The sequence below is a fragment of the Phallusia mammillata genome, chromosome 6 (assembly GCF_965637545.1).
Source record: "Phallusia mammillata chromosome 6, kaPhaMamm4.hap1.1, whole genome shotgun sequence".
Classification (NCBI taxonomy): domain Eukaryota; kingdom Metazoa; phylum Chordata; class Ascidiacea; order Phlebobranchia; family Ascidiidae; genus Phallusia; species Phallusia mammillata.
The window spans coordinates 9,743,194-9,767,352 of record NC_137257.1 but is presented as its reverse complement, the minus strand read 5'-3'; the positions used below and the strand labels follow the sequence as shown (position 1 = coordinate 9,767,352).

At 35.5% G+C, this 24,159-nt stretch overlaps 3 protein-coding genes across 3 annotated transcripts; all 3 read right to left on the bottom strand.

Moving 5' to 3' along the window:
- Positions 1-5,639: 5,639 nt before the first annotated feature.
- LOC145234212 (neuropeptide Y receptor type 1-like) lies at positions 5,640-10,901 on the bottom strand. Its single transcript, XM_080098967.1, has 8 exons — positions 10,783-10,901; positions 10,250-10,379; positions 8,720-8,848; positions 7,778-7,962; positions 7,213-7,349; positions 6,395-6,511; positions 5,880-6,006; positions 5,640-5,784 (listed from the first exon to the last, which is right to left on the bottom strand). The coding sequence occupies exons 1-8, from the start codon at positions 10,899-10,901 to the stop codon at positions 5,640-5,642; spliced, it is 1,089 nt and encodes a 362-aa protein (XP_079955093.1).
- A 2,765-nt stretch (positions 10,902-13,666) lies between these two features.
- Positions 13,667-17,716, bottom strand: LOC145234211 (growth hormone secretagogue receptor type 1-like). Its single transcript, XM_080098966.1, has 8 exons — positions 17,613-17,716; positions 17,271-17,400; positions 16,675-16,803; positions 16,151-16,323; positions 15,541-15,677; positions 15,290-15,406; positions 14,717-14,843; positions 13,667-14,401 (listed from the first exon to the last, which is right to left on the bottom strand). Exons 1-8 carry the CDS (start codon positions 17,714-17,716, stop codon positions 14,275-14,277), a joined length of 1,044 nt encoding a protein of 347 aa, XP_079955092.1. The 3' UTR covers positions 13,667-14,274.
- A 302-nt stretch (positions 17,717-18,018) lies between these two features.
- Positions 18,019-24,147, bottom strand: LOC145233262 (organic cation transporter protein-like). Its single transcript, XM_080097958.1, has 11 exons — positions 23,917-24,147; positions 23,367-23,470; positions 22,364-22,518; positions 21,725-21,914; positions 21,072-21,198; positions 20,780-20,924; positions 20,347-20,523; positions 20,095-20,203; positions 19,809-19,908; positions 19,240-19,370; positions 18,019-18,835 (listed from the first exon to the last, which is right to left on the bottom strand). The coding sequence occupies exons 1-11, from the start codon at positions 23,977-23,979 to the stop codon at positions 18,742-18,744; spliced, it is 1,395 nt and encodes a 464-aa protein (XP_079954084.1). The 5' UTR covers positions 23,980-24,147; the 3' UTR covers positions 18,019-18,741.
- Between the last annotated feature and the right edge of the window lie 12 nt (positions 24,148-24,159).

Genomic DNA, 24,159 nt, shown 5'->3' with positions numbered 1-24,159 from the left:
TCTTGTAACACTACAAAACATGCAGTGTTTAGATATTGTAAACTGATTTAGCCATAAGTGGTAATAAAACTAAACTTATTAGTGATTAAACCGAAAATACTACGAGCCTTTAATTTACCTCTTTGAAAAGTAACAGCTGTAGTTTTTTTAACAATTATACTGAAATTAATCATTGCTCATCACGCTGTCCAACAATAGGCAATGTTTGGTTTAGCCGCCTGCTGTTAAATATTTTATTCTGTAATTCATTTAAATACGAACATTAAAACATGCCACTGTTCAATAAACCTGAATGAACTGAAACATGATCTTCAAAAACAAATTCGCGCCATATGTGGTTTTCAAACCGATTATTACGAAGTCAAATCTGTTCTCTTTTTCGCGGGGTATAAACGGTTTAAATGCTGCATAATCGAATGGCTTAAAATGCAGTAGGTTTGGAAATTTCGGGTAAACACTACGTTTCCATAACAGATGAGAATGAGTATTTGTATGTATAAAAGACCACATTATCGCAGATTTTATACAAGCTTAAAGTTTAAGACAGACATGCTGTAGACTTTCACTAGTGTCGATTTTGTGTTTCCTTAAAATTTGAAAAGATTTTCTTTTTAAATTGGTGTTTAAATTGATGTAATTGAACTGAAAATCGTAACCTAAATGCAATATTTAAAAAATTTAGATTAAAAAAAATACTAAATCGGTCGTTGTATATTATTTGTTTTACGAAAACAAATGCATTTCGCTTTTATAGCATCATCAGTGTCTGATTTTAATGACCCTGAATCTCGCAGTTGCTTTACTTGGGGGATTTCAAGAAAAATTTACAAAATGCTGTATTATTTTAGAACAACAAAACTAGTTTCTTTTTTCTTTGCCTTAGATTGTAAAAAGTTTACACAGAGAGAAATTCGTTAAACTGTCTGTTTTTAGTTACAAACATGACAAACAACACCTCTCTTTATTTTGTACAAAATGCAACTGAACCAAGCCCAGCAATGTTAGCTGCAGAATGGAGCTCACTTGGAATTTTGATTCTGATCGCTTTGTACTTGACAATAGCATCGGCAGTCTACCAGTTCACTTCAAATCAACCAGGGTTAAAGCTGAACAACAGATTGTGCACATTGGCTTGTATTATGCTGCTTGGGTACGCGGCACAAAAATCTTCGGAATCCAGTCAAATTGTTATTTCCTTTGCAGTTTGCAGATGGGTCATAAACCTACTTCGTGCATTTAGTGCTTTTTCTCGTTTCTTTGTCTACTTGTCTTTGTGGGTTAGACAACATTCAGTTTACAACTTAGTACACACAACATCAAAATGGACCAGAAAGGCGCAAAGGTTGAGTCTGGTTGCCTTGTTCGGAATTGTAATCTTTTCTACTGTGCAACTCATGGCCATTACAGTCAACACAGTAATACCAATGACCATGGGCATATGTGGAAAACACCCCGTATCACTGATCCTGTTTGTAATCAGCACAATTGGTTTTTCAATTTCACAACTGATCTTGTTGCTGCTTCTGCTTTTACCTTTTTTTCAAATACTTCTCACATTTAGCAGATGTCAACACAGTGTATGTTCGTTCTGCAAGCACCGCTGCCGTGTGCATCCTGTCAGATTTGATCATGACTGTCGCTCTTGTATTCATGGACTTTTTTACATCTTACATATCTGAAATCTTTTTTGGTCACATTGTTTTTGGAAACTCTGTTTTGAACGTGGTCTCTTTGATATTTTCTTTTCCTGATTATGGCACAAGGTTGTTTCCCTTCAAACTGTTGTCAAGCAGACAAACTACGAATGTAGTGGTTCCGTTCGAATCAGCTTACAAAGGCGATGAAGCTGTGGAAGATGTGAATTCAGAAAGACCCAGAGTTATTATCAATGCCTGGGAAAAAGATGTAAAAATAGCAACTGTCTCATCCGGTGTTGGTTTATCGAAAAAAGGGACATAACACTGCGGTATTTGTTTGTGCAAGCAAACCATTATCATTACCACTTGTTCTGTATTTTGTGTTAAACATGTTATGGTGTTGTTTCATTTGTTTTGCATCACATATATATGATTTCGTCTCGAAGCTAATAAGTTAACATGTTTCTTGCTTTAAAGTTTTTTGTTTATAATTCGTAGACGTAGAAGATACATTAACCTTTTTCTTCATTGTTTAATAGCCAACGATTATATCAATCATATTAGTACTCTGTGTTTTGTGGATACATACGGTGTTTAAAACTATATCAATGTACAAAAACATTTTTACTGCAGTAAAGGTTTTTGTGATTTCGTTTGTGCCAGTATGTTTGTATCCTCACTATGTTTGTGTTGCACCCTTTCTTCTGGCGCCGGAAACTATCCAACAGGGTTTCTTTTGGTGGTTTCTTTTCCTGTTGAACCCCACCCTCTTTCCCTAACACGGGTGGTTAGCTTTTAGGTCCCAACCTGACTGGTTCCACCAACGTTTCCCCCCAGTCTTGATGTCCCAATGCGCCAAACTCACCCTCTGATGTGAGTCCCTACCACATAACGCTTTAAGTAACGGTGTAGCTGCAGCGCGTTTATCATCTTTCCACCAATTGTGCCCTTACCTTTGTCGCGCTTTATAACGTCCCAACGTTGCGCAGCTATTTCCGGCTTGGTGAATATTTTAGCGCAATTGTGCTGCTACGATTTGTATCACCGGCGAAATAAACTCAACTCAACTCAACTCAACATATAAGCGTGTTGTCTCTGTTTTTGTAACTTACTTCATAGAAAAGATGTGTTTGTTATTGTGTCATAAACCTAATGGAAGGATCTTGTGTCGAAGGCCGAAACGTTGATTGCTTTATAATAAAACTGCTGGAAGGCAATAGTTGTTACAATATACCCGACAGAGACAGCTTGTTTATACCACTAACACATTGAAACTACAGAAAGTCTAAGTGTATTCCAATCAACTTTTTCCCGCTTGGTCGATAGTTCTCACAAGTTTCTATACCTTGAGATCCTCTTTTGAGATTTTTTAATACAATGCGACCTCCCGTTCTGTACGCTCTTTACAAACCTAGAGACTACTGGGTTGTGCACACATCATTATCAAAAACTAATTGGACATTTGGACAAAGCTTTTCACATTTGCAGCCAATTAGTTTTTGATAACGGTATATCTCCAATGTTCAAAGCACCTCGTGGTTTATACAAGACACATGGCTGAAGTCTAGATATTTCAGATAAGGCTTGATAATAAAGCTAATTGCTTGCTTTCGCAATTCTTTGTAAGACACTACAAACAAAACTAAAGCATTACGATAGCGTGCGAAATTGTTAAATCGGTAAGGTTATCTTAAGTATTCTCGACACCCCCAAAAGTGCCTGGCTCCCCATAGGGTTTTGCGACCAAAACGTTAAGATATACTACACAAACGGTTGCACAAGCGATTATGTCGTGGTAAGTAATATTACAAGCTTGCAACATGATCCAAAAAGGCTATACAATAGCACGCTTTTGAAATGAAAATGCTTTGCTTTGTTTCACTGCTAATGTTGATAAAAAGTTACGAAAGTAAATTGACGGGTTTGACGCATGATATCGGTTAAGCTACAGCACGTTTATAGCCATGATCCATCAATACTGTCGGACCCCAGCCTCTTTTACTAACACATGTTCTTATTTTTTGCCCCCTATTACTGGCTGCACCAACGTCCCACGTTACACTAGTATTTCCGGATTCGGTATTATACAACTATAATGTGCGACTTTTGTTTTACAGTTTAAACAATTTAATCTGTCTCGAAAATTTTACATCATGTATGATTTGACTCTTTTATATTTCGAAACAGAGTTTTAACCCAAACTGACATACTAGTAAATATACAAGTAAACAATAAAAACTGAAAATATGTTTTATATAGACCAGCGGTTCTCAACCAGTGGGCCATGGCCCATTTCATTTGTGTCACTACACTCAATTTTACAAGAATAATGGCTTGGGGAGGAATTGAGAAGGAATGTAAATTAATTTGAATTATTCTATTTACGTTATAAAGTTACTTTGAGTTTCTGCAACCCCGTATGTTTATGATGTAATAAACTACTTTGTGATTACAATAAAGCCAGATAATAGCAGAATATGAATTGTCCAATTATTCGGTCATAACTGAAAGTGCTTGATTAAAGAAGGGAAAGTGCTGTTTTATGATTTTTTGCATTAACATATTTTGAACTTATTATCTGTTTGAAATATGTCCTGCAGTTTTTTTTGTTCTGAACCTACTTTGTAGTTGTTTCTTTCTTTCATAAAAATTTACTGGGACACAGAATTTTTGTGCAATGAAAGTGGGCCACGAAAGAAAAAAGGTTGAGAACCACTGATATAGACGAATATAGACGAACAATTTTTAACTGCGTAAAAACCGTGCAGAAAGCACATGTGGCGCAAAATGCTTCTACAGATCATGTTTCAGTTCAACCAAGTTCTCTCAACAATTCTATGTATAGTTGTTTGTATAATGTAAATGACAGAATAAATTATTCAACGCCAAGCGACAAAACGTAACATATTGTTTGGAAAAGCTTTGATCAATAGAACCCATTTACGCTAAGATGATTATACATTGACAAATGGTATCAGCTCTGCAGCGTTCATGCAGACCAGTGATCACAGCACACTCACATAATATTAAACGTTAGACTTAGTAAAAACGTTATGTCAAGTTAGCCGGTCACCAAGAATTCCAATATTTGATAGGGTATAAACCATGAGGGCTGCCAAAGCTTGGGTTTTGTCCCAAGATCTTGGGTTTTTACTTGACGTCTTGGGTTCTTGGGTTTTATTTTGAAAATTATAACAATTCTTGGGTTTTGAGTAAAGTTGCATTTCTGGACTGTAGCCTAAATTGTCAAAAATTTGTCAATGAACCGAGTAAATTTCCTAATTAATTGCATTTCTAACCACATTTTGCAATCTTGGGTTTTCATTTAAATTCTTGGGTTATTTTGCTGTGAGTCTTGGGTTTTGTTGAAATTCTCATTGGCAGCCCTGGTATAAACTAGAAAAACATAGCTCTCGATGGATTTCGAACCCACGACAAAATATCTGTTAAATGGGGAAATTCGTCAACTTTAGTTAAAAAATTGGACCAATACTTTTCGTAAATAATGTAAACTCTTTCTGGTACGCCTACTACATACAGTATACTTGTTAGATTGTCTGTTATTCGGTTTTCTTTATTTTACAACATAAAATGACAGTTGTCTTGATAATGAGTTTTGTTCTTTTTGAACTCTTTTGATTGTTGTGTCAAATTTCTCAAAACGACATTATTCGTTTGTGTTAAATTTGTGCAGTGATGTAAATTTGTACAGTAATGTACAATATGCTAAGTTATTATGACTAAGTATTTGCTAAGCCTAATCATCAATATAATTTTGCGGTTTGTGGTACATACATACTAATCCAAAGTAGCCTACAATTTACTCTTTTTGTAACATATAATCTAAGACCTGTAATTTTTAGATTTTGGGCATTGGCGTATAGTAGGTTTTGGTTGAGTAAACTGATAAAAATTCAAACACCAGGTAAAAGGCTAACTTGCGAAACCATATCGTTAGTATAAGATCAAGTGTAAATGGTTGTGTTTTTAACTGTTGTGAGTTTATGCGGGCCCAGTAAGACTGGAAGTTTGATTGGTTTTCGAAGCTGGTTTGGAAAGATGTGCCAACCCTTTTGCTCGTTTCTCTTCTATCGCTTTTCTGTAGGTTTTTTCAGAGAAGATGCGTAAGGTTTCCATCCTCATTTTTCTGCAACAGACAATGTAATTTTATGATACACGGTGAGGTTTATGTAAAACCGTTTTGTCGTAAATTAGATGTGGGAAGTCATACACGGCGCTCACCCAGAAGACAGATAGTAGAAAATCGGATTGAGACATTCACTTAGCCTCATGCAAGTGTACGATGCCATTCCAAACAGCCAATCGGCCTCTCTAGTAACATTCCCGTTCAACGTGAAGTGGTGATAAACTATAAAACAAGTTGAAATTTTAAATCTCTTTTCTGTTTTTTTTTTAAACTACTTTAGAAGAACATTTTACGAACCACGTGTTAAACTCTTACACATGTCTTTTCGTGGAAACAATGAAACAGAAATATTGCCATGATCTAAAGTTATATGTCACTGATTTTTGTAAGCCAGCAGCAAACATTTTTTAATAAATATTTAATGTTCAAACACCTAGAAATATTTACAGATTTTTGAACAGAAATAATAATTTCGGCAATTAAGAAAAATTCTCAGTTTTTGTCTCATGCGAATAGAATTATACCTTTATAATTTTTTGTGCATTTTCAATAACATAAACAAAATTATAAGTTAGATAATTTGTTCTTTTTTAAAATAAAATTTGCAGACCTGCACCAGGAATGTATCCAATCACGAACGACCCGACAATGAGTGAGAGCTGAGCTGTCATCTGATATTCTTTTCGTCTACGTTTCATTTCTACCTTGTTTGGAAAAGATCTGAATCCTTTAAAACCAAGTGTTCGATCAACGCAAATTCTATTTAAAATAATTTTCAAATCGTAAAACAATCTTACTTTACCACCTTAAGTTCACCGACTAAACTAATAACCGTCAAATATTTGTTTAAAATGTTTGAATTTTGCCTAAGTGGTGCATGAAGACAGTACAATGAAATTTTTGAATAACCTACATGAATACGGCCCGAACACAATACAAAACCCATGTCTAGGAATTTAAACGTCTGGAATTACATTGATCTCCAAATGACTTCAAGGCCAAATGCAGGGCTTGAATTCATCGAAAAGTCCAAATAGTTCAATAGAAGTTACATGAATGCTTGCAGTTTAGCTAGAGATAAGTTATTGCGTACATATCAAGGCCAAATGCAGTGCTTGCATTCATTGAAAAGTCCAAAAGGTTTATTATATAAGTTACATGAATAGTTGCAGTTTCGCTAGAGATAAGTTATATAGTTAAATGTACAAAAGTTTAGCAGGTGTAAGCTTAACTTTTGAATATGAGCTACGTGAAAAACAAACACAGTGCAAAAACGATTAAACATTTCCGTAATCAGTCATCAGGATTTACTATTAGCCTACTCGTACTGATAATGGAAATATCAAATTAATAACTTGCGAATTCCCGAAGTGCTGTGAGTAATGCACTCGCTGACATGCTTCCTTTAAAATTAATCACTTCACTTACCCATTAGATTTTTTCTTGCTGCCCGTTGCTTGTGAATGATTCGTGTAATTAAAAATGTTGTGACAATCATTATCAAAACAGGAATGTAGTAAAATATGATGTAAGCTGTCGTCGTGTAAATTCGAAGATCTTGTAAACTGGAGAAAATAACAATTGTTTGAACCGCCATATTTCTTTGTTAATACTACTTCTGCTACATTACATAACTGTATTACTTTAGATATCTTTATAATCGTTGGTGTAGTGAGGGGGACTAAAGGGGTTCATATCCCTCTAAATTTGTTTTCAATATTTCCACTTTTAGCCTCAAAACTCGCTGTTTTTTTTACCCTTTCCAAAATTTTGTTTTGACATTTTTTGGTTAGGTTTGTAATGATTGGTTACGTTAAGGTCATAAAAAAGTCATAAAAATGCATCCTTGGTAAAAAAATTACGCAAGTTAAACAACCAAGGCGTCGTCCATTTGCGTGTCGTATTTTCGAGTAGTTTTTGAAAAAAAATACATTGAGATTTCATCAAAGTACACAGAAGTAACTCAAAATCGGTTGCATAATATTATACGTACCAGTCGAGTTTAAATGTACAGCTTGGCCATTTGTGTGCCTCAGTTGGCTTATTTCGACACCAGTCATCGTTTGCTGGTGGTGGAACAACAGCCGTTTCATCACTGTATTCAGTAACCCCGGTCCAGTAAGCCATTGGAATAAAGCCTGTCAGAATTGCAATAACCCAGGCCGTCGATATGAACACCTATGTACAATAACAGATGTAAATTTGTTAGTAATATAAAGTAAAGAGAAAATGAAAATAAAATGGTGATGTAGCACATATTTCTGTTACATATCCTATTGGTGATGTTAAATACTTTATGTAGTCAGTTTTTTTGTACCAGTGGGTTCCATATTTGACCACATTTTTTTAGCCCTGTTTGTTGTTCATGCATATACAAAGTGGTCGGTAATGCATTTTACGAGAAAAGTATGTGAAGGTTTGGGAAAAGCATGTGAAAATTTGTAAGCAATCTACTTAATACCGCACAATTCATCTAATAACACCATACCTCACTTCAGCGGCACACATGGCTAAAATTCAATAGGTGGCGCAAAGATCACTAACAGTTATTTAAATAGATACATTTTTAAAAATCTAGACGGTTGTGGCTTTTAAGGTTATGGTTAGTTTTTATTAATTAAAATTCAATAAATCAAACTTAGATCCAACATTTTCAAAATTTTATTTTTTACCCTATACCCTCTCTTTTTTAATCGGTAAACTTCTGGGGAACGATCCAGGCTTTTTATGTCTGTGTATGGGTCAGATGTGGCTGCCGTGAGGTATGCTGTTAGTAGCGCTAACAACTTGTATGGTTATAAATCTAACATAAATAAAGGAAAAAAACAGGTAAAATCAAAATGTCCGCTAAAAATAAAATTAAACACTTAAATTTTGCATGAAGATTTTTTTTGACATCAGTACAATTAAAACATCATATACATTAGCATCTTACCTTTGCATGCCAGGACTTGAAATGACCGAATGCTTGCGGTCGACATATGGAAAATAAGCGGATGAGCGCAAAGAAGGTGATGTGCATTGATGTGACGTAGGAGGTACAAAAGTCCAATCCCCAAATGACCTATCGAAAAAAGTACACGTTATATTTGGAGTCCAAGTCAACATCACGTGTACATCAAGGTCAAATGCAGGGCTTGCATCCACCGAAAGTCCAAACAGTTCATTAGAGGTTACTCGAACGCCTGTATTTTTCCGCGTTGTAATAAATCCCCAGGCACCAACTATTTTGTTAAAGATAAGTTATATAGTGCATTTTCGATGATATATAACTCATGTAAGTGAGCTTTACTGTTGCCCTGTATTATTCAAAATTATTCCAAAAATGATATGTTTGAAACCAGAAAGTAAGTTTTGTTTTCCAAGCGTCCACGAAGAAAACGTGTTTTGCTCAATACAAGTTTTTTTTTGTTGATTTTGGTATTTAGACTTTGCCATCTTAGTACGATTAACTTAATGTTGGGGCAAAAACAATACTGCTTTGTTGCTGTTTGCGCAGCAACTTCCTGGAATACGTTTTACACACAATTTACGAAACCTAACATGTTGTCTTGCAAACAAAATGGTGCGGCATTGATTGAAACGTTTTAATTGAGATATTTGGCTTTAAACTGGTATAAATGACTAGTGTGGGGGCTAGAAAGCTATATTATTTGCCGGGTGGTCATAACTTTTTGTAAGTCATTTGTGTGCAACCCAGAGTTGCAAGTCGGGCCGGGCTTTTCGGGCCGGGTTCGGGTTCGGGCCGGGTTCGGGCCGGGTTCGGGCCGGGTTCGGGCTTAGGTATTTGTCAGAAAACGGGCTCAAAACGGGCTCAAAACGGGCCTTACTTTAAGTTCCGTTGCCGCCACTTTTTAGTAACAATTCTCTGGCTTTGACCTAATGCCCACCCTACTCTAAAACGTATTGTTTACCTCATTGTCTACTATTGTTCATTGTGTTTGTTGTCTTTATCTTTTTTCTTTCTCATCCTTTGTTGCAAGGCTTTCGTGGATAGGCCTGTCAATCAAAATTTCGGGCCTAAACGGGCTTCTCAAAAACGTTTCGGGTTCGGGCCGGGCTTCGGGCTTATACTTTCGGGTTCGGGCCGGGTTCGGGCTCAGATTTCGGGCCCGCTTGCAACTCTGGTGCAACCCATGCCAATATAGGCAACACACAACTTGACAATAAAGTTATCAAATCGTGCACTTTAATTTGTCCATTTAATGTTAATCAACATAAACTTGTAGGCACCAGTAAGTGACATATTAGGAGATGCTTTAAAATTCTTACATTAATAATTTGTAAATAAAAAAACATTGAGACACTTGGCGGCCGTTGTGAAATAAGAATGTGTTTTGCGACCGTCAATAGAAAAATATTGTACACCTCTGGTAGATGCATTGCCATCTACAGCCTTTTTAAACATTACATTACCTTTTTAATGAGCTTTATATTCCAATAATTTGGGATTCTAATAACTCACCCTACACGATGTTTCGCCTAATTCCCACTCATCCGAGCCCCAGTAACGGCGATAAGCAAACAAGGGACTGATCGATGCCGATATAAAGTCGGAGATGCACAAACTTGCAATTAATCGATGGAAGACCGTCCTGAAAACAAAAGTAAACGTTACAACAGTCTTAATGCCACAAAAACTTAAAGCAACACCTAAAAACAGGTTTCAAAAAAGCACTAACAAGTCAGAAACACTATACGTGGTCTGTTTGTTAACTTGATAATATTACGGTTAACCCATATCGCTTTTTATGTTAATACGGGCCAGGTGTAACTCTGGTCAGTTGTTTCGGTTTTGGGTTTAGCCTTGTGACCGACTTTTCATTTGGCCTTATATGTATAACGTTTTAAAAAGCGGGCTAAACCGGGTTTTGGGCATGTTCTTCGGGCAGTAATTTTTAGCCTGCATACACCTCCTTATGGATCAACCTAATTAAACAACGTTGTTTAGGTTTGATTGGTCCTAATTGGTTAAAAAAACGATATAGTTAAAATTACCTAAGTCTTGGTGATTTCCATATGGTCAGAAGTGCAACAGAATTGGTGCAAATTCCAAACACTGCCAGAATCAAAACGATAGTGGCGTAAGCGATTTGAAAGCCTTCCAAATCCTTCATATTAAAATGCTACGTTTTCCCTTTTTGTTGTTAAATCACCAATTTTCACCTATTTACAAACCTTGAATGTTACTGTTCAAAAATGATTTGTTGTTTATTTTCATACAAATTCTTTTACATTAAATTATTCAAAGTAAAAAACATAGTCACAACTGTCGAACTACTTAGCTAGATGCCTTTGCTGCAAAATGCGTTTTGTGGTGATGTTATATACACCTTTTTTCAGGAACAAAGGATGAGAAACTGCAATAAATAAAGCTGACCGTCTTCTTCCCGTAGTGTATATGACGTACATTGAATTGCCTTGGCCAGGATATGACGACCATAAGTCTATTGTTTCCCGAAACAAGAAACTGAGATCAATCAAAGTTTATGTAAATCCTAATTTTACAGGTCAGAGGTCGGCAACCTACTACTCGTGGGCAAAACTAGCCGGCCCTTGGCCCACTTATTAAAGTGTCTACTCACAAAAAATTCACTTTTGGGGTTTCACAAAGTAAGGTAGTTGACAGTCTCAGTACGTCGGGTTTTCATATTAAATTAACCCAAGTTTTGCAGTTTCGGTAAAACATAGGTGAACAAACACAAAACTTGAAAAAAAAAACACCAAAATTAGGTGGTTTAACAACATGGTCAACAGAAAAAGGAACTGCTTCATGCTAAAGGTTGCCAAACCCTGGTTCAGAATGTCTTAAATCGTTGGGTAAAGCCTTCCGAGCATTTGAAAGATCCAAAACTATTAAAGTCTTTAGTTTTCGTGGTACTGGCCGTGCGTGGATGGACACCAGCAACATAGAAAAAACTCCGTGACTTTGTACAATGCCTTTGAAACTTTGTACAATGCCTTTAAAAAACCACACCAGGCGTGCTACTGTGACTGAAAAATTTGTCAAAAAGATGGTTGCCTAACATTTTTTTCAACATCTATGCAACTTTTTTTAATGCGGGCAGTTAATGTTTGTAAAATAAATACATGATGTATTAAGCTTTTTTTAACTGACCGAATTAACAAAGTTAAACTGAACACACAAAATGGATTGTATAACTGACACCAATTTCAAGCATTTATAACAGAAAAGCAACAGTCAATGTCATTTAAGTGTTTACAAGATTCTCTACTACCATATCTATCTTAGCTGTTCCTATAAGAATATGGTAAGCTCTTGTGATGTTGATATTGTCGCATTTATACCTTGTTTATAATGTTGACGCTCCCTATAGCAACTTGTTACGGTTTTATCACTCTCAATACTGCATGTCAACTTAGATAACAACAACGTTAATGAGATGACACTATACTTTCAATTGCCGATTTAACGTCTAATCAAACTTTTCCATACTAGCCAACCATTTAAAAGGAAGAAAAAAAACAGTCAAAAAACTGGAGAGACTATTTTTAAATGGAATTCAACATTTGTATCATAATAATGGTACACGTTACTAATAAACTTTTTCACTTCCTTTTGTTGCTAACTTCGTATAGATGCCTCATTTTTTACTTCTGAATTCTAAATCCCACTATATATAACTTGCTTTTAATACTCAAATTGGACTGCCGTAACTAAACATCAAATGGCATTGGCCTATATACTAAACCATAGTATAGGTGAAAATATTGTGTCAGTCCTAACCAATCTTGTTTGAAGTCTTTGAAAGAGCTTCGAAACCAAATAAAACCAACAAAAACCTCTCAACAGCAACAAACTGTCGCAGGTTCGGAAGAACGCTTTAAAATGCTAACGTTTATACACGGCGCATAAGTTCATCTTTAAATACAGGATGTTTGAAATGTCAGCACCGATTTTTTTTTCAAGGCATGAAAATACATTTGTACGCCATATCGCATCATAAAACATTTTCGCTTATTTAAAAATATATTACTGCTCTGGGACACCTACAAGTCGAACTCGACTGATTTAGACGCCCTAATTAGAAACATAACTTAAGTAAACAGAATTGTTCAGTTAGGGGTGGGTTGGAATACGGAAGGGAAACTTCAAAGGCTCATTAGGCTTACAGTTGCGGCTAGTTTACGCAACTTCAGTGCTTCCTTAAAACGCAACTTAACTGTTTCCGTGTTATCATCATTCACTTATGCTTACGATGGGTTTCGCCAGATGTTAATTGCTTCCTGATATGATAAAGTACCAGTGTCCACTAAAGCTTCCTTAATGGCAACTTTGATGTAATCGAATTTTTCGAAAACTGAGTTCAGATTAAAACAAATCTAATATATGAGAAAAAACATACATAGCGTAATAACCCATCATTGTTGCGGATAATATGTTTTATTGGTGTTAACCTCGTGATAACTTGATGTTTGCTTTTAGGTTAAAAACCAATGAAGTCTTTATGATTTTTGTTTGATTAGTTTTTATTACTGAGGATATATCGCACGTCTAGAAACATCTTCCCGGCTGTATATTGTTCGCTGTGTCAGTTAGCTAGAATCAGTAACTCAAATGTTTGTTCGTTGTTGGTGCCCCTTTTAAATCACTAACCATCCCTACATACTCTTCTGTAAGTCAAAAAGTAATAATCCTGAACTACATGTTTTCTTGAACATTTTATGGAGAAATACAAAAAGTCATTACCAGGTAACGCAACCGTTGATTCTGGCATGGCTATTTTAACTAGCATTTTCGGATCTTATAAAAGTGCTTGGTCAGTCATATGCACCATGAATGTGTACAATCATCGGCTGAGCTTCAAACTGACAGATATGTTACTGGGTGTTACAATCTTTTTATTTCGAAATGAGTTGAGTTGAGTTGAGTTTATTTCGCTCGATGAAACAATTGTAGTAACACAATTACAACGAAATAATCAACTTGTCTGAAATGCGTAGCGTTAGGACGTCATAAAACGCGACAAATTAGAGGGCACAATTGGTGGAATGAAGGTAAACTCGCTGCAGCTACAATGTTCAATTATACTTTACTGAAAATTGTATAACAAGCAGGAAGAACAACGAAAAACGCTTAACGTTGCAATAATTTTTAGATACAGTAGCCCCCGTTTTGTGAGCCCATAGAAATCTTTAAAAATCGATTCTGAAACAAACAGAAACATTTTAAATTCGAAAATTTGAACATGCCTGCTCAGAGTGTTATAATAAAGAAAATAACCTCCTATTGCCAAATTGTTAGTAATTTCCCCTTCTTTTTTTAGAAGGAAACAACGATTTGCTAAAATTGTAAAAATAAAGTTACCAACAGAATGTTTGCGATATATATAACTTATTATCAACATTTCCAATTCACTTTTAGTTCAAGCTTGTTTAATAATATTCTTATCTTCCTTTGCAAGGAAGGGGAGTATGAACACAATAGACTTGACTGAATATTTTATGTACGATGCTGAAGACTACAGTTCAGGATTCAACAGTTTGTGTATTTCCTCGCGGCTTTACAACATGGAGGCTGATGTTTCTCGTTTTACCTATCGCTTCTCGATACGAAGCCTCGGAGAAAATGCGTAAAGTTTCCAGTCTCATCTTTCTGTTTCATGAAAGCATTTGATATTACTGTATAGCACAGTATAAGGTATTTACTCATGAATTAACGATTGGTGTTTGATTGGTGGTAAAGACTTCCACAACTGATACAACGTCTCGGCAATGTAATGGCATCAAATTCAGCACATATGTTAGGTGCAAAAGCCGTTATAGGTGCATTGATTAAAGTGTAGGGCACTAAAGATGTTACTTTTTGACAAATAAGAACTGCTTAGGTGTTTGGTAATTTGCATTAGCACCTTTTCCCCCATGGTTCGGTTTTTAAACAGCATAAAACATTTCAAACAAAAGAACTAACCTTGAGCATAGATAGTAGAAGATGGGATTAAGACTCTCACATAATCTCATGCATGTGTATGCCGCCATTCCAAACAACCAATCTGTGTTTAAGTCGTCATTGATTTTCATCGTGAAGTGATGATAAACTAAACAAAGTAAATTATAAAGAGTTGGTGTCAATTTTTTTTGTTGGTCCAAAACTAAACTTGTAAGCAAACGAATGTTTATCTTATTTCCAAATTCTACATTTTTTTGTTCAGTCCTCTATCTGTAACGGTTGTCAAAACTTATTCTCGTTGCATGTGCTACTTAAGGCAAATCAGCAATTGAAAGACAAGTACCTTAAACAAGGTGTCGGCAATTGGGAATACTAACACCCTGGAAGCAAGTCCGTTAAAAACACAACGACAGTAAAAAGGTGGACGAAAGCTTTTTAAACGGGGTTTTAAGTTTTTTTTTTGACTAAAAGTACACGTTTTTCTTGGTGAGTGACTGTTTTGTTTAACTGTTTACCTTTTTGCGTTTGATACATTATTGCCATCGAAAGCGAAAGTGAAAGAGTTTAAGACATTAGCTTTATCCACTTTCTAACCTGCCCGTGGTACGTATCCCACAATAAATGATCCGACTATGAACATAAGTTGAGCGGTTATCTCATATTCCTTTCGTCTTCGTTTTATCTCTGGTTTGTTCGGGAAAGTTCTGTAACCTGACCAAAATTAGATAAAAATAAATTGAAGCAGATGGTACGACTTACCGTAACAAAAATTGAAACCAAAACTAAGCAGACAAAAATGAATAATGGTTAACACCAATCGGTAAATAAATACTGCAACATTTTACCAACAAGTTTTCTTCGAGCAATTCGTTGCTTCTTTATCTTCCATGAAATTGAATAAGTAGTGACAATCATTGTCACCGTCGGCATATAGTAAAACGTACTGTATGCAGCAATTATGTAAAGGCGAAAGTGCTGCAAACTATGAAAGCAGGAAGTATTATAAAATTTCACTAAAAGTGTTTCCAAAGTAGAACAAAAATTAGGTAATAATGTAAAATCAAGAAAGTAAAAACTTAAAATGGAACACACAGTATATTTTGCTATTGGTTTTGTACACGGTATTGAAACAGTTTACGGCAAAAAGTTGGGATGATGCGCAAAAATAAGTATTGTATACGAAGTAAATCTTTGATTGAAAAAAAATTAGATTGGAAGATCGAATTTAGAGTTGTAAGTCGGGTCGGGGTTTTCAGGTCGACTTTAAGTTCAAGCATTTTCACCAACTTTCAGGCCTGTTTCGGCTGTTTTGTTTTTTTCATAAAACGGGATTTGGCTCGGTTTACGGCTTCTACTAATACACCAAAAGTTTGTATGTGATACCAATTGGTTGAAAACGTTGCAACAATCGGGAAGTATTTTTATAATTGTGTAAACTGAAATTACATTACTTACCAAGGAAGCGTTAAAGTACAACTTGGCCATTCCGACGCTTCAGTTGGTTTGTTACGACACCAGTTTTCGTTGTCCAATACAGCTGTTGTTTTGTTTTGAGTAACACCGGTCCAATATACCAACGGAAGACATCCACATAAACCAGCAACAATCCAAGCGATAAATATGAAGGTCTTAAAATTTAATAAAGTTAATTTATTAAAAAAAATCTTTGGTTAAATAGCTTTACGTTAGAATTTTATTACACTTATTGATCTTGCGGTCTAATTTCAAGATTAGTAGTTGAAATATTAACTTAAAATATTGAAATCACAACGTTGTTTGATGTAAAATCTAACAAAATCAGGTGATTTAAATACATTCCAAAATTAACTATTAAAACCAATTCCTACAACCGCTGGTTTTCCGATGATATTGTTCTTACCAAAATCAAATTAAAAAACACACGTGTTAAATCCTGAGTTACAGCGGAATCAAACGATTTAGACAACTTGTCACATACTACTTAATCAGTTTATGTTTACCTTAGCATGTCCGGCCGTAAAGCGGACGAAAGTCTGCGGTCGACAGATTGAAAACAAGCGGATGAGCGCAAAGAACGTAATATGCATTGAAGTGACGTAGGAGGTCCAGAAATCCAACCCCCAAATCAACTTCAAATAAACAAAAATAGAACTATATTATTGTCATTTTTTTTCCAAATGGTGCCAACGTAAATGTATAATTTAAGTTTGACATCAAAAGGTTTAAAAGTATCAGTAAGAAAGTTTAAGTTATTTTGTTGTTTACCTATAATGACTTAAAACAACAAAACAATGTGTTCATGCAAGACTGCGAAACAGAAGAACTAGAGCTAATATTTAGTTTCTAACAAATCAAAATATTGTTAAAATGGGACGTAGCAAGATTTCATTAGGTAAGATACCAGTTGGTAAACGACAGCTCGTTATAAGCTACCGTTTTAGTGGTCTCCATGTGTTCTTGTATTGAAATGTTTAAACAGCTGGTTTCTTTATTTGTTATTGTACATTTTGTAGCCCCAGCATTTTGAAATTTAATTTAGGACCCAATATTGCAATATCTTTAACAATCAAGCTGTTGTTGGTAAATCAAACCATACCTTGCAGGTGGCGACCCCCAGTTTCCACTCCTTTGCGCCCATGTAGCGACGGTAAGCAAACAGAGGACTGATGGTTGCCGATATAAAGTCGGAAAAACACAAGCTTGCTATCAGAAGATGAAACACAGATCTAGAATAATTACAAACATAGCAAAGTTTGTTTTTACCTGACGATTTAAAGTTTGGGAACACTATACACAAACTTGAAAAGTAACTTTATCGAAAACATTAACTGATAATGACAACAGATATTGTTGAAACGTCTGCATGATGTCTTCCATAAACACAAGTACTCGGACAGTTTCGAATAAATTTCAAACGTTTTTAAATTTAGCAACTTACCTTAGCTTTTCAGATTTCCATATAGTCACTAACGCCAAACAGTTGGTGGCAATTCCAAACACTGCTAACACTCCTATTATAATCGCGAAGGAAATTTGGAACATTTCTAATTGAATCATGGTTTTGAAACGTAGGCCCTACTACTGTATTGTTGACTTTGTTCAATGCACAAAAATATTGTTTTTGAAACACTAAGTTGAATTATGTGCACAAATCTTTCTGGAGAAACATTTTGTTGATTTACATTATACAATTAGGCAAACCTAAAGCTTTTGTTGTACACATCTAATTCTTGTGTTGACTAATGCCTGCTATCTTATTCTAATTTTCTAGCAAACAACTTATGTATTGAAACTTGCAAACCGGGCTTATAATATTCCCCACACTATACAAATACTCTGAGACATCTACATAAAAATCGTATATTTGTCGTATGTAAAACGTTTTGTATTGCTTTTATACAGAAGTAGCTTCAATTGGGTTCTCCATGAGTAGAATGCATTGCATTTCGTTTAAAATAATCTTTGTAAGACGCTTTATGCAAATTTCGATTGTGGGCTACCATATTGCGTTTCATATAGTTCAATATAGTAGGCTTTAATCGCATTACTATTTTAAGGTAGAGACTAAGGTTTCTCTGTCTGCTTTGTTAGACTATTAGTTGCCAAACTATAGGCCATGAAACGTTATTGATGGGCTACAGAGCAATTTAAACCAGTAGTATAATGAGATAAAATAACCTGTTAATCGCCCCTAAAGTTTGTCAGTGTGCGTCGACATTTTAAAAGGTTCGGTATACTGCTGTAAACGATGGCTGTACGTAATATGTATCATACAAATGTTGTTAATTTAAGTTTATGTCATATTTTAAGTTCAAAAATTTTATTTCGAGGCGTATAAATCACTGACAAGTAACGACTAAATTGGGACCCAATAGACTACATAGTACGTGCTAAACGATACAAAGATCATAAAAAAATGATCTTTCATCAACTTCACAGAATATCGCATCAAGTACCAAGTCTTAACGATTTTGTTTTGTACAAAAGCGAAATGATTACTTGTCACTAAGTAGATACAATTCACTACAGTTTGTTTAATGTTGGGTCCATAAGAAAAATGTATTTTTTTACAGTTTTGTTTGGTTGGATGATTCATCCGTTTCAAACGCTTCGTTGGAGTAGCTGTTGCTGCAGGATGCCAATTCCGAATCGTTTTTGTTTCTGAATCACATGTATAATAAGAATTAAAAGACAGTTAACTACACCTAAACATTAAAACAGTAACTGTCATATGTCTTCTTAACTGCATTTAGGTATTGTCAATTTTTACGGATGTTGCAGTAAGATATTACTTCAGGGAATGTTGTACAAAGTTGTTTTTGGGCTACACGTTGATATACTTTATGATGCAAATACTAATACTTTTTTCTGGTGTAATATCGGTATTATATCGCTCAGCAACATCTATTAGTCTTATAGCCGTGTGTGATACTCGCCGGCAGAAACATTAGTGTTGATAATTTAGTTACTTTCAGTTCAAAAGAAACAATATCAGTTTATGCAACAGTGAAATTAGAAATGGTTTGAATGCTAGAAGTTACTAGAAATCTGATTCATTCCCTTACTCGAAGTCAGCAGACTTTCCTGCATAAAACAACTCCGCCTCGTCGAGTGACGTCATCATTTTGGTCCCCAAAGTTTCCGGGAACGCAAGAGAGGACAGGCCAGCCACAAGCGCCAACACGCCAAAAATAGTCTGTAAAAAAATTCACCTCAGACATGTTGATTAGGTATTTGACTTACATGGTAGGTTTATGTGCATGCATTTCGATTTTTCAAAATCAGTGAACTATCTTACTTAAAGTCTGCATTCTAATTGCGAATTAATGTTCGTTAAATGTAAAAGCATCGATCCATTACATGTAAAGAAAGCTGCAGACAGTGCGCACTGTTTCAACCTAGTTGCTGCTTTTTTTCACGGGGTTCTGGTGGCAAGACGTATGTCGTATTGCTTCGCGAAGCCATCTAACGGCACTCTAGTTTGTTGGTGGTAACAAGCAAAAGCCATGTCCTATACTGTTCAATAAATTTTGACTTTCTGAATTACATGACGTAAATTATTAAAATCAGATGTGTATAGCTTACAACTGCAGAGTAAACATGATATACTTCAACACATTTGTATTGTACTTACTCCTGTGAGCCATGGTATAATATATTGCAATTGTATGGTGAAAGGTGTGATAATGCTTCCAACTCTTGCTGCCATTGAACCAACACCAACAGCCGTGCTCCTAAAATACAAATTGTATTCAAAAATTTCTGAAAATTTTCCGAAGTGTTTTACTTTTCATGCTTCAAATTGCACAGGAAAAAATGTGCAACTCATTTGTCGTTCGAATGAGGTATTTTAAACGCCATTTGAGAAATACCAGTAAAACAGTTTAACATTTTTGAAAACTTGAAGATGGTGTTCTTACCTGACAACGGTTGGATAGAGCTCGGCAGTGTAATTGTAAACGATCGAAAACGCTCCGGAAATGGCGCTCTTTCCGATGAGTGCAAATGCTGTACTTGTGTTTATCAAGTCTAGTAGAAACAAAGGGCAGTGAAACTTTGGTAACAAATTTTTTGTTCAATAAAATTTTATGAAAACATATTTATGAAACATTTTTACGTAAATTTTGTGTCAACAAATTTAAGTAACAAAACAAATATAGTGTCTATGGTACCTCGGTTGTCACCGGCGTAATGTGTAATTACAGTGGACACGAGGCAGCCAACACCACCTAGCAGAAGACAAGCGGATAGTAGCGGTTTTCTTCCCAACCGATCCATTGTGAGGATAACGATAGCGTAGGCTACAAACTCCACCAGACCATTGAGAGTGTTGTTCAGAAAGTCGTCCCCTGTTGACATTGAGCAATATTAATATCGAGGCAAGCATTATGTTGAACTTTCCTGAATTAATTCGCAATGCTGAAAAGGAGGCTGTAAATGTAGTCAAACCGTTTAAGCTACAACTAAAACCTGACTGTGAGTAGTAACTGAGTACGATGAATCAGAAAAGCGATTACGGCACACTCATGCATAAATCGTAATACGCCAGGCCTATTTAAGACTTTGTACCGAATCACAGAATCATGCTATTTCACTACAACTTACCGGCTAATGCTCCTGCGTTGAGGGATAGACCGTAGTACACAAGAGAGCATACAAACCAATTAAACATCATGTTAATTGTTACGAGACGCATTCGCGGCCTCTTCAGCAAAATAAATGGAGACGGTTTGCTTTCCAACAAGTCCTCCTGTTTCCAACAAAGTTTTAGAAGTGTTTTTTTTTACACTGAAAAAATGCCTTTAGACTACAATTCTTATCTTTGTATTTTGTTTGATAAATTCAATCCTTAGATTAATTATTTGCATAAAGTAAGTGATAATGATTTTAAACACACCTGTTGAGCCTCTCCGGCCTTTTCAGCATCACTCCACACTTGCTCAGTAATAACGTTCCCGTTTCTACTTGCAATTACCTCCGAGATTCTCTTAGCTTTTTCAACTTTCCCAACAGTAAACAACCATCTGATAATACACAAGCTCAAATTTTAATCCATCTCAAACGCAACGCTGAAATTTCAGTTGACCAAAAAGTTTTGTTTGTTTGCAGTCGCGAATTTGTATTGCAGGATGATAATATACATAAAGCAAAAGATCTTTATGTTGGTCGAGCCTGATCTACTTTATTGACATAAAAAATCTTTCCTATGAGTCCATTTGATATAAAGTTCCTACATTGCAAAATGGCTTGGTACAACGATGAATGTATCAGTGGTGAAATTACCACGCTAAGGCTAATTGTCATTGAAATATATAAGTGTTCTTTATCCTGTGGGATATTAACCCCAAAGGGGTAATGACAGTTCAGTGGTTACTTATCATTCGTTTAAAAAGTTCGTGACGTCATCAATCTGTGACGTCATAGTTGGTCATTTTAATTTGTTTTTCAAAAAGGGGTGAATGAAATTCACGTGGTTATTCTCAGAGGTAACGATAATAAAACGGTTAAAGAACCACTGCGATCTATTTTAAGAGGTGTTTTGGCAGTTACCTTGGTGATTCGGGCAGAAAGAACCAAAACACCAAGAAAGGGAGAGAGACAAAGGCAATTGCGAGTTGTAAATCTCTCCAGTCTCTCCAGACGTAGGCGAATCCCGAGAGCGTCATGTAACCGACAGCAAACATGGCCTGAATGTTTATGCCAATAAAGGTTCGCCACCTTTCTCCAGTGATTTCCATAACTGCAAACATTGCACAATTTTGGATCCTTGTTGTATTAAATCTTAATGTCAACGTTGGTTAAAATGATGCTGATTATATTGTAACGTTTAATTAGGCTCGCTACATTTTGCAATTGTAATTAGAGGATTGAAACAAGTCCTTCGACCTATTCTTGAGTTCAGTTCACTTCTACTTATTAGATTCCAATAGGTTGGTGGAAAGTCGCTCGATCGGGAAAACGGAAGTTATCGAGATGGATTAGAACTCGCAACGGAATGAGCTAGGGAAGTGGCGCAATTACTTAAGTCAGAATTGTAGCCATTTTTAGAGTCTTATAAGATTCGGTTTACTATCATGCTACAACGCATTTTTTTAATTGCCTCACACAAATTGACCGGAATTTGCTCCTAACTAACTGATCCCCTCTTGCATAGTTAAGTAAACAACTTTGGCAAATAGGTTTACTTACCGTAAACAAAGCAAGCTATGTAACCTGCTTGTAGAAAAAGGGCGATACAGAAACGCAATGCGGCGAAACCGACAAGATTCGGAGCAAATGAGCAGCCGACACCAAAAGCGATCATTCCAATCTGGCTCAGTAACATAGTAGGGCATCGTCCAATGCTGTATAATGCAAAGTAAACTATATGAGGCAGAATCATCAGTCAACTATTCCTTGCTACACTATAAAACAATATATCGAAATATCACAGACAATGTTTATGTGTTTCATACAAAATGTGGTCTGATGGTTTGGGTAATGGTTTCCAATTTTGACCAGCTTATGATGTTACGGTGTGTAACAAATATTGTCAACTATATCAGTGTATCTAAACGGCCTATTATGGGGCGTAAGTGGGTTTACCAAATATGTAGGGTTGTAAGTTAGTAATCTTCGCGGAGAATTGCGCTCTATGTATCTGTATACACACAACCATTGCAAATTTTCAATCTCTTAATATGTGTTAATTTCACGTTTGCAAACCAGCCAAAATAGGACTCTTTTATTATTTCAATTACATACATTCATGAAATCTTATAAGTTAGCTTTGGATTGAAAACTTATTTTAATGGAACTGTTTAAATGGGTAAACAAGAACCTTTCTAAGTAACTTATACTTCAAACAATGTTGTTTGAGAAAGCAGTTTAAAGGAATTGTTGGCAAGATCTTGCACATTGATGCAAGGTGCGTTGTGTTTGTACTTCAATTGTGAAAAGTATGGAACAAAGCCTTAACCCTTGTAACCTATTTTTCTCAACTTTATCACGTTCAGTTGTGGTATTTAATAAGTTGGTTTAAAGCAACTAACAAAAGCTGGCAGATTAAGGGTGCGACGTGTTTGAACTTTAATTGTGAAAAAAAACAATTGACAAACCTTTGGTCTTTACATTTCTCTAAAATGATATCGTGTTGATTTTCAAATTGTACAAAATCGGAAATAGCACATTTTTAACCGGAAACACGACTTACATATCTGCAATGTTGCCTCCAACAACTGAACTCAACAAAATGCCAAAAAAATAAACAGCAGTAACACTGGTTCCAATAATCAAACGATCACATACAAGATTCCACTGCAAATAGAAAAATTGTCAACCACAAAAATGTCGAATTTCAATTGAAAACATTTGTTTTATATTTTTTTTTAGGAAAAAGGTTTGTTGGGTACGTGTTTTGAGACAAATTTAATTAACAACTTTCAGATTGACGCATGTTAGCTAAAAGACAAATATTGATCTTTTTCAATGTAAATTTTAACAAGTTGACATAGGTTCCCCAATATGTAACTTTTACCTGCGCCTAAAGAGCAAAGACTTTGAGTTAAGAATTAATTTATTGCACGTTCAGTGTATGTAAAGAATGGGCATTACCAAACAGCCAAGGCCGATCAAAAAATGGTTAAAATTTCGAAACAAATTGTGTACTACAAACAGAAACACGAAAAAAAAAAGATTTTATTATTATGATTAGATTGCTGTGCATCAACAATATACATTAGTGTCCTGATAGCAGATCTTACCTCGCTCGTTACAACGTTGGTATATATGCTGGTGTCGTACCAATAACCTTTGTCGCACTTCATAACCTCCACAACCGGACTTACAGGCGGGTAAGGATCAATACAGCCGAGCGAGCCGTTCGTACACGAAGTCAAGTTGTAGTTGTATCTAGTACACTGGTCGTATGTCTGTTAAAACCAAACAATCCAAAGTTATAAAAATGATTGAAAGTAAATAGTCTATCTTTTTCAAGGGTTTTGACA

What these genes read in the sequence shown, in the direction of transcription:
- LOC145233262 (XM_080097958.1), bottom strand. Translation starts at nt 23,979, where the DNA reads ATGAAGTGCGACAAAGGTTATTGGTACGACACCAGCATATATACCAAC. An exon ending in CCAACGTTGTAACGAGCGAG is followed by an intron (nt 23,471 to 23,916) that starts GTAAGATCTGCT and finishes TTCTATTTGCAG; the next exon opens with TGGAATCTTGTATGTGATCG. An exon ending in GGAAAGTCTGCTGACTTCGA is followed by an intron (nt 18,836 to 19,239) that starts GTAAGGGAATGA and finishes CATGTGATTCAG; the next exon opens with AAACAAAAACGATTCGGAAT.
- LOC145234212 (XM_080098967.1), bottom strand. Translation starts at nt 10,901, where the DNA reads ATGAAGGATTTGGAAGGCTTTCAAATCGCTTACGCCACTATCGTTTTG. An exon ending in TCAAGTCCTGGCATGCAAAG is followed by an intron (nt 7,963 to 8,719) that starts GTAAGATGCTAA and finishes TATTGTACATAG; the next exon opens with GTGTTCATATCGACGGCCTG. An exon ending in TGGATACATTCCTGGTGCAG is followed by an intron (nt 6,007 to 6,394) that starts GTCTGCAAATTT and finishes CTTGTTTTATAG; the next exon opens with TTTATCACCACTTCACGTTG.
- LOC145234211 (XM_080098966.1), bottom strand. Translation starts at nt 17,716, where the DNA reads ATGTTCCAAATTTCCTTCGCGATTATAATAGGAGTGTTAGCAGTGTTT. An exon ending in TGGGGGTCGCCACCTGCAAG is followed by an intron (nt 16,804 to 17,270) that starts GTATGGTTTGAT and finishes GTTTATTTGAAG; the next exon opens with TTGATTTGGGGGTTGGATTT. An exon ending in TTCTACTATCTATGCTCAAG is followed by an intron (nt 14,402 to 14,716) that starts GTTAGTTCTTTT and finishes TTCATGAAACAG; the next exon opens with AAAGATGAGACTGGAAACTT.